Source organism: Xenopus laevis, chromosome 9_10S, assembly GCF_017654675.1.
Source record: "Xenopus laevis strain J_2021 chromosome 9_10S, Xenopus_laevis_v10.1, whole genome shotgun sequence".
Lineage (NCBI taxonomy): Eukaryota > Metazoa > Chordata > Amphibia > Anura > Pipidae > Xenopus > Xenopus laevis.
The window spans coordinates 96,495,150-96,509,084 of record NC_054388.1 but is presented as its reverse complement, the minus strand read 5'-3'; the positions used below and the strand labels follow the sequence as shown (position 1 = coordinate 96,509,084).

Genomic DNA, 13,935 nt, shown 5'->3' with positions numbered 1-13,935 from the left:
TGAATCCTGACCATGAAACCTTGCCGCCTGAACCGACCTTTGCCTGAACTGATGATTATTCTGCCTAATCCTTCTGTACCACAAACTGTGTTCTTCCTATACTGCTTCCTCCTTGGTCCACACTGCTAACTGCGCCAGATTGTTGATGGGAGTTTGGTCACATTTTTATTATTAAAATAATGGGGAAAATCGTGTTTTAATAAATAGACTGCAATTCAGGAGCCATGAGAGTGAATAGGGACAACACACCTGTGTTGGATGAGTCTGGTAGAAAACCTATTAGGCAAGTTGATTCCACAATGGATTTATTGAGAACTATTAGTTTTATTTTTTTGTGTCTGCCTCAAACTATAGGAAATTGAAGCAAGAATTGCAAGTTTCCAAGTCTCAACAGTGTAAACAATGGACAATGTTATTAGTATAAAAATGAGAATAAATATACTGGTTGATACACTGGATGATGACATCACAAATTGTTCCATGAGGCGAAATATTGAAGAGGTGTCTGTATTCCACTAAACCAGGTTTCATTGTATCATTTTAACACAGAAAATCCAAATTCTTCTTTGCAAGTGACAGATTCGGGTTTTTTTTTTAAAAAAAAAAAGTTTTTCACCAAAGCCTGGAATTGTACACCAAAAGCCTGCAATTTCAAACAATTGCCTGGTTGTTAGGGTCAATATCAAATGTTAAACAAGTGAACTGTAAACCAAAAATGTTTAGCAAAACTTTAACTACGAAAACTACATTTAAATAAAGACCAAATGCAAATGTTCTTAGAATATAAATGTTGGAATATCTACATCATATGAAAAGAAAATTTTTAAAGTAATTATCCACCCTAAACATATTGCTATAAATAAGGCCCTATTATTTATTAATTAATGTTAATGATTAATACAGAATGGGGCATTGTACACCTTTTTTCTTTTTATGAGTTCCAGAACATGCATTTCAATTAAAAACTGGTGAAACCTCCTTGCTGCTCAGATACAATAACAGTATTCTAATACAGCACAAATATTCAAGTCTGGATGGGTGTTGGCAGCTGACTGAGGAAAGGAGGGTGGTCATATTACTTAAAATGCAGTTGTAAGTGTTTTGACGTTTTTAAGGTTAGACTTTCTCCGCATTTGCGTGGGTGGGTAGGGGATGTTGGAAAGATATGGCTGGTTCAGTCACTTTAATATGCACTAGAGGAAGTCACATTAGATACTGCTTGAGTGGCCTTGACTTCAAGGGCCAAAAAATGGGGCATCTTTGGGATCATTTAATTTTATCAGGTTAAGTTATTCAGGGAGTTGGAAAAGAAATGTAGATATTGAAATTGTTGCTTGTCAAGGAAAAAATGTTTATAAACTAATATTAATATGAACCTTTTTTTGCTATAAAGTGTAAAAGCAAAAACTGGGTAAATAGAATAGGCTGTGAAAAATTATCAAAATTATATAATATATATAAGAATAATATATTCTAATATAGTTAGCCAAAAATGTAATGTATAAAGGCTGGAGTGACTGGATGTCTAACACAGAACAGAACACAACTTCCTGCTTTTCAGCTCTATGAGTAGGTCAGTGACTTTAAGGAGGGCCATATGGGATATAACGGTTCAGTGAGTTTGCAATTGATCCTTAGCATGCAGCTCAGATTCAAAAGTGTCAAGGATTAGGTAGGGACGCTGTGGAGGCAGCAGGAGGAAGGTGAGTCCTTTGGGCAAGAGCTGGCTGAACCCATGAAACACAGACAGTAAAAGGGCAGGAACAGGTTGACGAGGGCGAAGAGTCAGACTGGAACAGGTGCAGAGCAGAACAGGATGGAGAGGGCGAAGATCAGGACTGGACTAGACAGGATGAAGAGGGCGATGAGTCAGGACAGGAACAGACTGGATAGGAACAGGATGGAGCAGGAGTGGAACAGGAACAGACTGATGGGACAGGATGGTGCGGGTGTAGATCGGGAGCAGAGTAAAAATATAGTACAGGAGGGTGCAGGCGTAGATCGCATCAGACTGGGGATTGAATGCAGAAGGACTGGAGCAGAAGGATTGAATGCTCTAGAACTGGAGCAGAAGGATTGAATGCACTAGGACTGGAGCAGAAGGACTGGAGCAGAAGGACTGGGGTAGAAGGACTGGAGCAGAACAAGGTAAGGTAAGGAGGAAAGGTTCAAGGTAAGGCAGGACAAGACAGGACAAGGCTAGGAAAGGCAAGGCACAGCAAGGAGGCTAGAGCTGGAACCCTTAGCTAGGGGCCACAGTGCTAATTTGGGAAGCCAATGCTCAGGCAAGGAGCGTTTTAAGAGCTGGCCTTAAATAGGGCAGAGTCAGCCCTGATTGGCTGACTGCAAACCAATCAGGCTGCTGCTGGGCTGGGGCTGCAAAGGCCAGGTAATATATAGTGAGCAACCCTACAGGTTGCTCACCTGGCCCAGTGGTTAAAGCATCGAGACAGAAACCCAAAGGTCCCTGGCTTGAATCCCAGCAGATCATGATAAAAAGAAACAGTTATGACCCATATGGCCCTACCTCAAGTCACTGATTGGTTACTGCTTGGTAACCAATCAGTGGAAACTAAGAGAGCAGGAAGTAGGACATTGAAGTTAATGAAATGGTGATCAGCTGATCACCATCTCACAAGTCCTGCCGCTGATGTCATCAGTCCCTCCCCCATAGCAATAGCCCACCCCTGACATCTTTGACCCACCCCTGACATCTTCCACTCCACCCCCACATCATCCACCCTGCCCAGTTTCCACAAAAATAAATGGTGGCAACCCTACTTTTTAACCAATTTTTTATTTTTACACTACAAATTATTTTAACTGCGCAAACTGACTGATTGTGGGCCTATTTTGGCTTAGCAAACTTTGTATTCACTTACTTTCAAATCCAATTTTCCCATCATCAGAGTCTCCAGCTTCCTGGACAGCCTTGGTCTCAGCATCAATTGAAGCTCTGCAACCTGGTTGAAGTTCTGGAGGAATAGACTTGATATAGATGGTGGAATTAGGAGGGGAGAACTCAAATGAATTAGGGACTACTGAAAGGATAAGAGTATCTTGTTTTATTTTTTTGTCCTATTCATTCGTCCTATTCATTTTGTCTTATACATAGCCATATACCTTTTAATGGCTGAATATTTTCTCTTACTTTAGTTCATCTTCCTCAATGCTGCCACTCTTGTCCCGATCAAAGTTTTCAAAGCAATACTGATTAATAATCAGAATATACAGACTGAACTTGGTCTGTGGATGCGAATCTCTACATAGTCGCCGGCTGCTCTACAGGGAAACAAACAAAGTTGCTTGAGGTCAGGGAAATAAGGTAGGGGAATCCCCGTGCATTTTGACAGTATGATTGTTTCCCAGCAGAGCAGTTAGGGACCGTCTGAAGTTTCCTATCTGCAGCAGTCAGAGCAAGTAAAACAAAAGGGGAATTTCACTGCATACAGTCAGGTTTATTATAAAAATGGTACACATTTTTTAATTAAAGTATATTGGAGATAGGTTTCTTTTTCATTAAAGAAAGTTTATTTTTTTGCCTTTACATGCCCTTTAAAGGTCAAATCACCCATTTAAATAGTATGGTTGCATCTAAAAGCAAACCCCGATTGAAATAGTTTTATAAATGCATCCCTCTTTACAGGCTATTAGGGAGTTAATAGCTTCCTATTAAAAAAGAGCAATTGGTTTTTTGAATGGTAACTAAACTAGGCTTTAGGGCTCTTACTGACGAGCGTTTTTACCTGTGCATTACATTTTTTCCAATGGGGCTGTACTCACACAGGCGCGTGTAGGCGCCGAACGCAGGAAAAATGCAGCATGTTGCATCTCAACCTGCGTTCTGCCCCTACACGCACCTGTGTGAGTACAGCCCCATTGGAAAAAATGTAATGCGTCTATTCCTGCGCTCCCCTGCGGCTGAACGCAGAAAAACGGAACGCAGGGGAGCACAGGTAAAAACGCTCGTCAGTAAGAGCCCTAAATCCATGCAGGGTTTAACTGGGCTGGCATACATTGGGAAAAAAACTTGGTGGGCCCGAAGACTCAGACCCGCTCCCTACTTGAGACTTCTTGCACTGTTCCCCTGGCCCGAGTGAGGAGGAGCAAGTTTACAATGTTGTAGGGGGATTTCAGCCATCAAGAAATGTTCTAAACACCAGAAAAATTTAAAGCGAAAATTATTAATCTTAATACTATTGGGCAGATTCATTAAAGGGCAAAGTGGCTAACGCTAGTGACTTTTCACCAGTGTTGCCACCCGCAGGACATCGCCAATTCACTAACGCTAGCGATCAGGACTGTCAATATCGTTCTTTTGCACTCTATTGCTAGGCGACTTTTCGCTCTGGCAAACAATTGTTACACTGCAAATTCACTAAAGTGTGAATTTAATAAATTTTTCTACTTTTTATATTTGCCTCTTTATTTTTGGAGACCCTCACACCCTTTGGATACAGTGTTTTTGGTTTTTGCACCTTGGGACTGAGGTGAACTGTGAGTGTTTTCTCCTTATTATTTCTTCTACTATACATTTTTGTATTTTCACTTATCTTATATTTATTTTTTGAGTGGTACCATAGATACTTTTTGTTATGTGGCAGTAGCACAAACCAAAGTATTTTCAGTTAAATAGAGTTGATCCTTGCAAAAAGTTTTAAGGTGGGTGCTAATGTGTTCTAAATGCTTAGTACTGTAAATGGCTTTTGTTGCCTTTAGGCAATGGCTTGTCCCATTGCATGACAAATTGGTTTGGTGTGTTCAGCTAAACATTGGGCTACATATACGCTTCAGAATCAGTACAGATCATCCAGTTGGAGAAATCCAACCCCAGCAGAAAGGATTCTATTGCAGCCGCCTTTGCTAGATTTTATACAAGTGAAAGGAAGAGCTGCCCCCCATCTATAAAAAGCCTTACACAAATAAGGAATGCTGCACAGGAGGAATGTGGCTGCCACTGTGTAGGCTCAGGTTGTGAGCTGGTTGTGTCAATGACACGGATCTCTAATTACCCGCTCACAGAAAAAGAGAAAATTTGAGCTGCAAACTGGCGATGTCACTTAAACTGTAACCTCTGCTCTGTGGTCAGTTGAGATTGCAGTGTTTTCCTGTCTTGACCAATTTGCTGGTTTTATCTGTGCTTGAAATCGCACATATTAAAATATTTTCAATGAACCCTATTTGATACTTAAAGAGATACTGACATCAGAAAATAACCAATTTTATTATCTATCATAACATTGTCTTTGAATGCTATTTATAATTTTGCCATAAAAGTATTTGCCTGATGCTTTTACATGACCTTTCTTACTACCCTGTTCCTCTATGAGGGGGCTGCCATATTTGTGCAACAGGAGACTGTTAGCATTAGAAACTCTAAGGGGCAGATTTACTAAAGGGTGAATTGTCGCCAGTGACCGCTTCGCACACATCGCACCACTTCATCAAATCCGCTACCACTACGCTAATTCACTAATATGTGAAGTTGTGCCCTGGGCGTCGAATGCCGGCGACTTTTTGCTAGCGTTACTTCGGCAGTGCTAGCATTTCATATTGAAGATGCGCTAGCGTTTGTTTGTGCCTAGCGAAAATTCGCTAGTAATCTTGCGCTTAGGTCAATTTGCATATTGCGGGTAATTTAAAGTTGAATGGACGTCATTTTTATAAATGTTGGTGCAAATGCTTGAAGTTACCACTTTTTATTACAAATGTCCAGGGAACCTTAATAAAGACAAGAGAGTTAATATAAAGCCCTACACATGAGCCCACTGTAAAATTAATGTTCCATATGTTATTAAATGTCTGGAGAAAACTGGTTACCCAAAGAATTTTTGCAGCCAATTCCGCTTCAGAAAAGGAAAAGTCGCCAGCGTTTTTGGAACTTTAATGCATTTTCGGCACACAGGATATGATGTAAGTGACAGAAGATTGAGGAAGATGTAGCTGCTTTTTAGCACTTCGCCTGGTCTGAGGTGGCGAAGTAAACAACGAAAGATCAATTTTCAGAATAGCGCCCATTCGTTGGAGTGAAAATATGCCTGGCGATAGGGTCCTAAACTGCGCTAGCGACTGTCTGGTTCGCTAGTGAATTGGTGATGTCCCTGTGGGTGCCAACGATAGTGAATTGTCTCTTGCATTAGCCACTTTGCTCTTTAGTAAATCTGCCCCTAACTGACAGGTTAAGAAGGGACAGTAAGGTTGGCAAAATCAACATGACCTATAGGTAACTTTTAATGTAAATTCACATTTTGAAAAGAAAATGTCAGTATCACTTAAATGGCTAAAGTTTCCCTAGAGGTAGATTTCAACAGACTTTTCAGCAGTTTTTCCCTGAAACAACATTTCCGAAGAGAAGAATCGTTCCTGCAAAAAGTAATAAAGAAAAATTATAAAAAGATAAATATGGAGAAAAGCAGGAAAGCCTAAAGAGCTATAAGGAGAACTAAACCCCCCTAATTAGAAAAGCCCCATCTACTAGCCCCCCCCCCGCTTTCTATCTGCATAGTGCATTATTCCAGAAAGTCTCCCTGCACGCACGCTCACTTATTTAACGCAGTGGAGCTCATGGGCAGCAGGTCTTCTGTCTTCTTCAGATTTTCTTCCTTCCCTTCGGCAATTCACTGAACTTTACTCCGCATGTGCTGAATAGCAATAGAGACATTCCAACAGACAAAATCTCCACTCGATTTGGAATATCATGGACAACATATCTCTTTATTATACAAACTTTTGATTATCTTTATTAACTTAGATCGTAACCAATAATTAGACAACAACTGAATGTCAAATGGTCAGGAATAACTGAATACAAAACAATATCAAACACGTATCCCATAATGTATGCAGGATTCGAGGTGTGGCTCGTTTATATTTATAAAACAATATTTTAACCTGAGGCCTTTTAGCATCAGCTGAACTACAATCTTAAGGGGGTTTATTTATCAAAACCTGAAAAGTTCTCACAATTTTCTGAAAACTACTCTGACCAAATCCACATGGATTTTTTCCTCCTATTTATCAGTAAATTTTCCGGCAAATTTCTTGTGCGGGGAAAAAACTCCAAAAATCATGAAAAAAATCCAAATACCAAAACTTTTTTGATTTGACGACCAAAAACCCCCGACTTTTTTGGAAACCCATCGCAAATCAGGATATCTTCGGGTCATCTGCCATTGACTTCTACATGAACTCAGCAGGTCTGAGTTGGAGTACTTTTTTATTCGGACTTTTAACACCATCAGGGTTTAATAAATCACAAAAAATTACATTTTTTTTCACTGACAATCATTATCTGTATGTTCAGCAACAAATTAAGAGCGACGGTATGGAAAACACAGATATACTGTAAATTGTTACAGGCAGCTGCCATCTGACCCTATTATACCTTTTATCCAAAGACCTTCCCACAATGTCATCCTACCATATCTGCTATCCCACAGCCACAGTCGCTTCCCAGAAGATGTTATTCCATTGCTACTATAGGCATCATCTCTCCCTACTTTACCTGCTATCCCATGGTCACACTCCCTTCCTAGAGACTATTATCCCACTGTTACTATAGGCATCGTCTCTCCCTACTATACCTGCTATCCCACAGTCACACTCCCTTCCCAGATACTATTATCCACTGTTACTATAGGCACCATCTCTCCCTACTATACCTGCTATCCCACAGTCACACTCCCTTCCCAGAGACTATTATCCCACTGTTACTATAGGCACCATCTCTCCCTACTATACCTGCTATCCCACAGTCACACTCCCTTCCCAGAGACTATTATCCACTGTTACTATAGGCACCATCTCTCCCTACTATACCTGCTATCCCACAGTCACACACCCTTCCTAGAGACTATTATCCCACTGTTACTATAGGCACCATCTCTCCCTACTATACCTGCTATCCCACAGTCACACTCCCTTCCCAGAGACTATTATCCCACTGTTACTATAGGCACCATCTCTCCCTACTATACCTGCTATCCCACAGTCACACACCCTTCCTAGAGACTATTATCCCACTGTTACTATAGGCACCATCTCTCCCTACTATACCTGCTATCCCACAGTCACACTCCCTTCCCAGAGACTATTATCCCACTGTTACTATAGGCACCATCTCTCCCTACTATACCTGCTATCCCACAGTCACACTCCCTTCCCAGAGACTATTATGCCACTGTTACTATAGGCACCATCTCTCCCTACTATACCTGCTATCCCACAGTCACACTCCCTTCCCAGAGACTATTATCCCACTGTAACTATAGACACCATCTCTCCCTACTATACCTGCTATCCCACAGCCACAGTCCCTTCCTAGAGACTATTAACCCACTGTTACTATAGATACCATCTCTCCCTACTATACCTGCTATCCCACAGTAACACTCCCTTCCCAGAGACTATTATTCCACTGCTACTATAAGTTACTTTACAGTGAGAGCTGTGAAGATGTGGAACTGGCTGATACAATAGATTTATACATTAGCTAAATTAGATTTATTTATTTTTTAAGAAGAGGTTGGATGGCTTTTTAGCAAGTGAGAAATACAGGGTTATGGGAGATAGCTCATAGTACAAGTTGATCCAGGGACTGGTCCGATTGCCATCTTGGAATAAGGAAGGATTTTTTCCCCTCTGAGTCAAATTGGAGAAGCTTCAATGGTTTTTTTCCTTCCTATAAATCAGCTAGCAGTCAGGCAGGTTATGTACAGATGCAGCCACTTTGGTTTGTCTGTTTGACACAGAATAACTAAACACAGATATCCCATTTATCTCATTTAACACAGAAAACTGTGTCACAACATCCCATCTAATTAAAGCATTCACCATTGTGAACAATGGTGCTTTGGTATGTTAATGAAAAGGTTAAATGCATTAAATGAGTTAAGATAACTTTAGATAACACAGTTTCTTCAATTAACTCTGAGTCATGACGCATTTAACTCACAAATCCAAGTGGCTTCATCTGTAGCCTAAAATGGTTGAGCTTAATGGACATGTGTCTTTTTTCAACCTAACTTACTATGTGTCTACTATGTTACTACACCAGTTATCCCACAGCCACCGTCCTTTCCTATAAACTATTATCCCCACTGCTTATTTATGTGTCTCTGCCCTAACAACTTATGTTGAACACAAATCCTTGCTATATTCATCAGAACACTGACGAGAATATTGAATCCCATGCAGGTTACCAGAAGGGAAAGTTCTGCATGTCAAAGTTCATGGGATAAAATAAGACAGGCCAGAAAGAGGAAAAGGAGAAGAGTTGGTGTGAGAGATGAGAAGGCAGGGTTACACAACAGCTTTACTATGATGAGCACAGTGGCTATTTTAAAATCTGTAGATGGAGAAATGTGCAAAGCCTGGTTGTTAATAGAAGGCCGATGAAGCATAAAATATGGGTGAACAAGTGAAGATGTTTAATAAAAGAAGCTAAAGTGAGGATAAAAAGCAAAGGAAGGGTGTGAGCTGTGACAACAATTTGCAATGATTGTCCTCCTTATCTCTTTCTATACTGGAAGAGATAAAGTGATCTGGGAAATCTTGCCAAATTAGCAGGTTGGTAAGTATTAGGGCAGAGACACATGTGGAGATTCGTCGCCACAAATCACCTAAAGAAAAGGCGATTTGTCGCCGGGTGACTAAATCTCCCCGAATCTCCACGTGTGTCTCTGCCCTTAGAGGGACTATACTGTATAGTTGTGTAGTAGAGATTGGAAAACATAAAGAAGGTTTATAGGCTTTTAGGCTAACATTCGATCAAATTGGAACGACCCAAAAATTCTAATCAAATTCAGGAAGGCTATTTACATCTTTAAATGGTTCACGGGACCTCTGCTATTGATTTGAATTCGAATGCCCAAAAATGCAGATAGCTGTAGTTGGTGAGGGCTGTAATAATTAGGGATACACCAAATCAAGGATTCGGTTTGTGATTCGGCCAGGATTCAGCCTTTTTCAGAGGGATTCGGAGGATTGCGGGAGGGAAATCATGTGACGCAAAAAAATGTTTTCCCCTTCCCACCCCTAATTTGCATATGCAAATTAGGATTCAGTTCGGTATTCGGCCGAAGAATTCAGGGGTTCGGCCGAATCCAAAATAGTGGATTGGGTGCATCCCTAGTGATAATAAAGGGTAAACATGGTCTTGATTAATACATCAGAAGAACGATGTGACAACTTGACTCCAAAATCAATTTATTGATAGCACTGAGGTTTTTTTTTGTGTCTGCTGCCTCAATCCATTAAGACATTTAAGAAGGATTGCACATTTGAGGATATACAAAAGTCCCAACTGTATAAACAGCAGTAAATGCTATATCAATATAAAAAATATAATAAATAAATATAGCGTGTTAAGTAGGCATCTCTTAGATAAATTGCTGGTCATGGGATTGAATTTCTTCTTTTGCAGGGTGAATGCCTTGGATTCAGCAGCAGATGGTGAAATCAGAAGTTGTCCGCAGAAGGGAAAATGCTGAAGAGGTGTCTGTGTTCCGCTAAACCAGGTTCCACTTGTGTCAATTTAACTAAGAAAAGCCCATGTTCTGGAACTTCAGCTTACGTGAAAATGACTTGCAGGATTGACAATTTAAGCTTTCACAAGAGCCTGGAATTCTATAATAAAAAGGAAAAAAGTGTTAGTAGTAGAAAAAGTGCTATTTTAATTAGGGTAAAATGATGAACCGTCCTTAAGGGATCTGTTATCTGGAAACCTTATATCCAAAAGCATAAGAATATAGGAATGCCAATTTACACAAAGCTGTTTTAAACAATAAACTATTATCTTGACATTGATAATAACTGAGAAGGTTTTTTTCATACGCGCCTTAAGGCATGGTGCTCCGAATTACAAAAAGATCTCTTTCACAAACCATAGATTCCAAGCACTCTACATCCCATAACTTTACCATACAGATTTAGACAAATACAAGAGTCCTCTGCACTCAACCCATTATAAATATATTTAAGACAGAGACATTTTGTGCATACTGCTACTGAAAAATGCCTTACCCTTTAAACAAAACAGGGATTGTTTGTCCATATATTGCAATATATTTAAGCTGGCCAACTCTGTCAAAGTCATCCCATATCTGGCCAGTCCTATGCTCAATTTTCATCTGATACATTAAGAATTCTATTGCTTCATTATACATTTTACACAGGGACTAAGTTTTACCTGCAACTTTTTTGCTGCTTTCAAAGTAAAAACTCCCAAACTTGGCTGCCCTTTTATTAGACACCAGTGGGATCACCTGACTATAGCTGGGAAGAGTGGGAGCTACAACATGGAGCTGGTCACTGCTCCTGTATAAACTATATTGTTTTTTATAGTCTTTCCCATACAGATTGTATAGAACTACATAACTGTAGTTTCTACCAACGATCACACATTGGACGATTCATATCATTTATACTGAGTTTTATAAAGAATTAAACATTAAAAGGAAGAATATTAGCAGTGCCAGACCCATAATATGTAGAGCCTGAAATTCAGTATTTATGAAAATAAAGTGAACCAGAAAAGGGACACCTGAGCAATGTATATAAAATATGAATCCACTCACCATCAACTCCAATTTTGCCATCACCATCAGAGTCTCCAGCAGACAGGAAAGCCTTGGTCTCAGCATCAGATAAAGCTCTGGCACCGGAGCTGAAGTTCTGGAGGAACAGCCTTGAGATGGTGGAAAAGAACGAAAGACCCAAGTTAGAATGGGTTTGCTTGATTCGATTCTAGTACTGAAATAACCATTGTAACATTATACAAAGTACATTTTTTAGACTTTTTAGACTCTCTATGGGGGCCGAGATTAAGCCTAGGAATCATCTTTGTGATCCAAGGTATGATTTTCGATTGCAAAAATAAATGACTAAAATATTCCATTGATAGACAACTAAGGGGCAGATTTATCAAGGGTCGAATGTTGAGTTTATGGGAGTTTCTAAAAACTCTCATAAACTCCGAATTTCGGAAAAAAAAGACCAGTCGAAATTTATTAAAATATTTGAATTTTTTAAATTCAGGTGAATAAATATTTATTTTTTCAACAGTATAGCAAACGACTCCAAATTGATTGTAGGTGGTCCCCATAAGCTAAAACACCTATTTGGCAGGTTTTAGATGGTGAATAGTCAAAATCGGATTCTTAAAAGGATAGTACATGATAAATTAAAAAATTTCAATTTAGATTTTTTTTTAAACTTTAAACGAATTTGGACTATTCCCTTGTCGAATTATACTAAAATAAACTCGAAATTAGAATTTTCAATTCAATCCTTGATAAAACTGTCCCTAATAGTTCTGCAGCATTTGCCAAACTAGACCTGCCAGCCTATCTTCCAAAACTGGATGGATGCTGGGGCTCACGTTCTAGCAACGGTTGAGTGTTTTTTTGTTATTGTTCAGGTTCTGTGTTCCTGCTGCATATTATAGCGGAATATCAGTTCTTACTTCAGTTCATCTTCCTCAATGAAGCCGCTCTTGTCCTGGTCGATGATGGCAAAGACTTTCTTCACATCATCTGCGGACTTGCTGCTCAGACCAGACTTGGCAAAGAAACTTTTGTAATTGAAGGAGTCAGCAGCTGGATAAGAAGAGACAAGATAAAGTGTGAGTGGGCTGAAGCTTGTGCTAATATTACAAATGTACATTAACAGCAAAGAGACAGCACTGCTGAACCAGACATTTTTCTAGACTAATTTAGCTCAGTATCTTCTTACTTTCGGTGGAGTTTGTTTGTGTGTGTCGGGATGGGGGTATTTATAAAGGAATAGTTGCTGCCTTTTCAATGTGCCCAAATCCGCCTTTGTGGCCAAGTAGTAACTGTGCAGTTTGCCCATGCACATTGTATTGTTAGCAATAGTCTAGCTCTGTCTTTACTGTTTCTAAGAACTGTATCACCAGTTATAATTGTATAATTCTAAATATTTTTGAAAATGAACTAATAATTGAATAGAATTTGATAAATGGTACATTTTGTGTATGATATGCATTTCTGGACTAAAGGGAATCCTCTAAATGAGGGATCCCCAAATTTCTTTTACCCATGAGCCACATTCAATTATTACGAAAAGTTGGAGAGCAACACAAGCGTGAAAAAAGGTCCTGGGGTGCCAATTATAGGCTATGATTGACTATTGGTGGCCCCTATGTAGACTGGCAGCCTACAAGAGACTCTCTGTGGCCGTACACCTGGTTTTTATACAACCAAAACGATCCTCTTTGCCTGGAATTCAAAAATAAGCCCCTGCTTTGAGGCCACTGGGAGCAACATCCAAGGGATTGGTGAGCAACATGTTACTCGTGAGCCACTGGTTGGGGATCACTGCTCTAAATAATCAGGGGTAGCAAGCAAACAGGTTAAGAAAATAATATAGGAACATTTAACTGGGAGTATTTATTTGTTTGTCTCTGTGAGTAAACGGTAATGGGTGCATAAGATTTAAATATTAGATACCCTGGCAGTTCTGCAGAGCAGCAGAGATGTCAGCCTCACTCAGGATACCTCCGAATGCCATGGTAAGCCTAAGGAAAGACAGAAGGACAACTGAAAGTTACTATAATGATACAATTGGTAGCATAAGTACAATGACAAAATTAGATAACCATTGCAAGCTCCAATTACAATTATTTATCGCTCAATTATTTCCAACTGCAAAATAATTTGTTCCTCAAATGTGGGGCTTTTCCTTTCATGCCTTTCGTTGACTTTCCACTGAATGGTATATACCTCGTGGTCAGTGGATACTGAACATGATGATCCAAAAAGCTCAAAGCTTTATTTTAGGCCATGCAATAAAAGGTGAAATGGGAAGGTGGCAAAAGAGACTGCTTGCAGAGCTAGCTGTGTGTTGATTGCGTATTATAAATCCCCAATTTCCCTGACATTCATCATTTACCGAGGGATTGTTAAATCACAATAA

At 39.7% G+C, this 13,935-nt stretch overlaps 1 protein-coding gene across 2 annotated transcripts in view; it reads right to left on the bottom strand.

Annotated features, from left to right (window-relative positions):
* ocm4.1.S (oncomodulin 4 gene 1 S homeolog) overlaps positions 1–13,935 on the bottom strand; it is a 46,532-nt gene that overhangs the window by 31,580 nt on the left and 1,017 nt on the right. Inside the window, exons 2-5 of one of the 2 annotated variants that reach the window (XM_018239175.2) lie at positions 13,470–13,537; positions 12,464–12,596; positions 11,577–11,686; positions 10,190–10,626 (exon numbers count right to left, since the gene is read on the bottom strand). In XM_018239175.2, the coding sequence (XP_018094664.1) occupies positions 10,601–10,626; positions 11,577–11,686; positions 12,464–12,596; positions 13,470–13,530 (330 nt within the window). In that variant the 5' untranslated portion in view covers positions 13,531–13,537 and the 3' untranslated portion in view covers positions 10,190–10,600. Of the gene's footprint in view, positions 1–10,189; positions 10,627–11,576; positions 11,687–12,463; positions 12,597–13,469; positions 13,538–13,935 lie in introns of those variants that run through there. The other variant, XM_041578488.1, reaches the window with a different exon arrangement.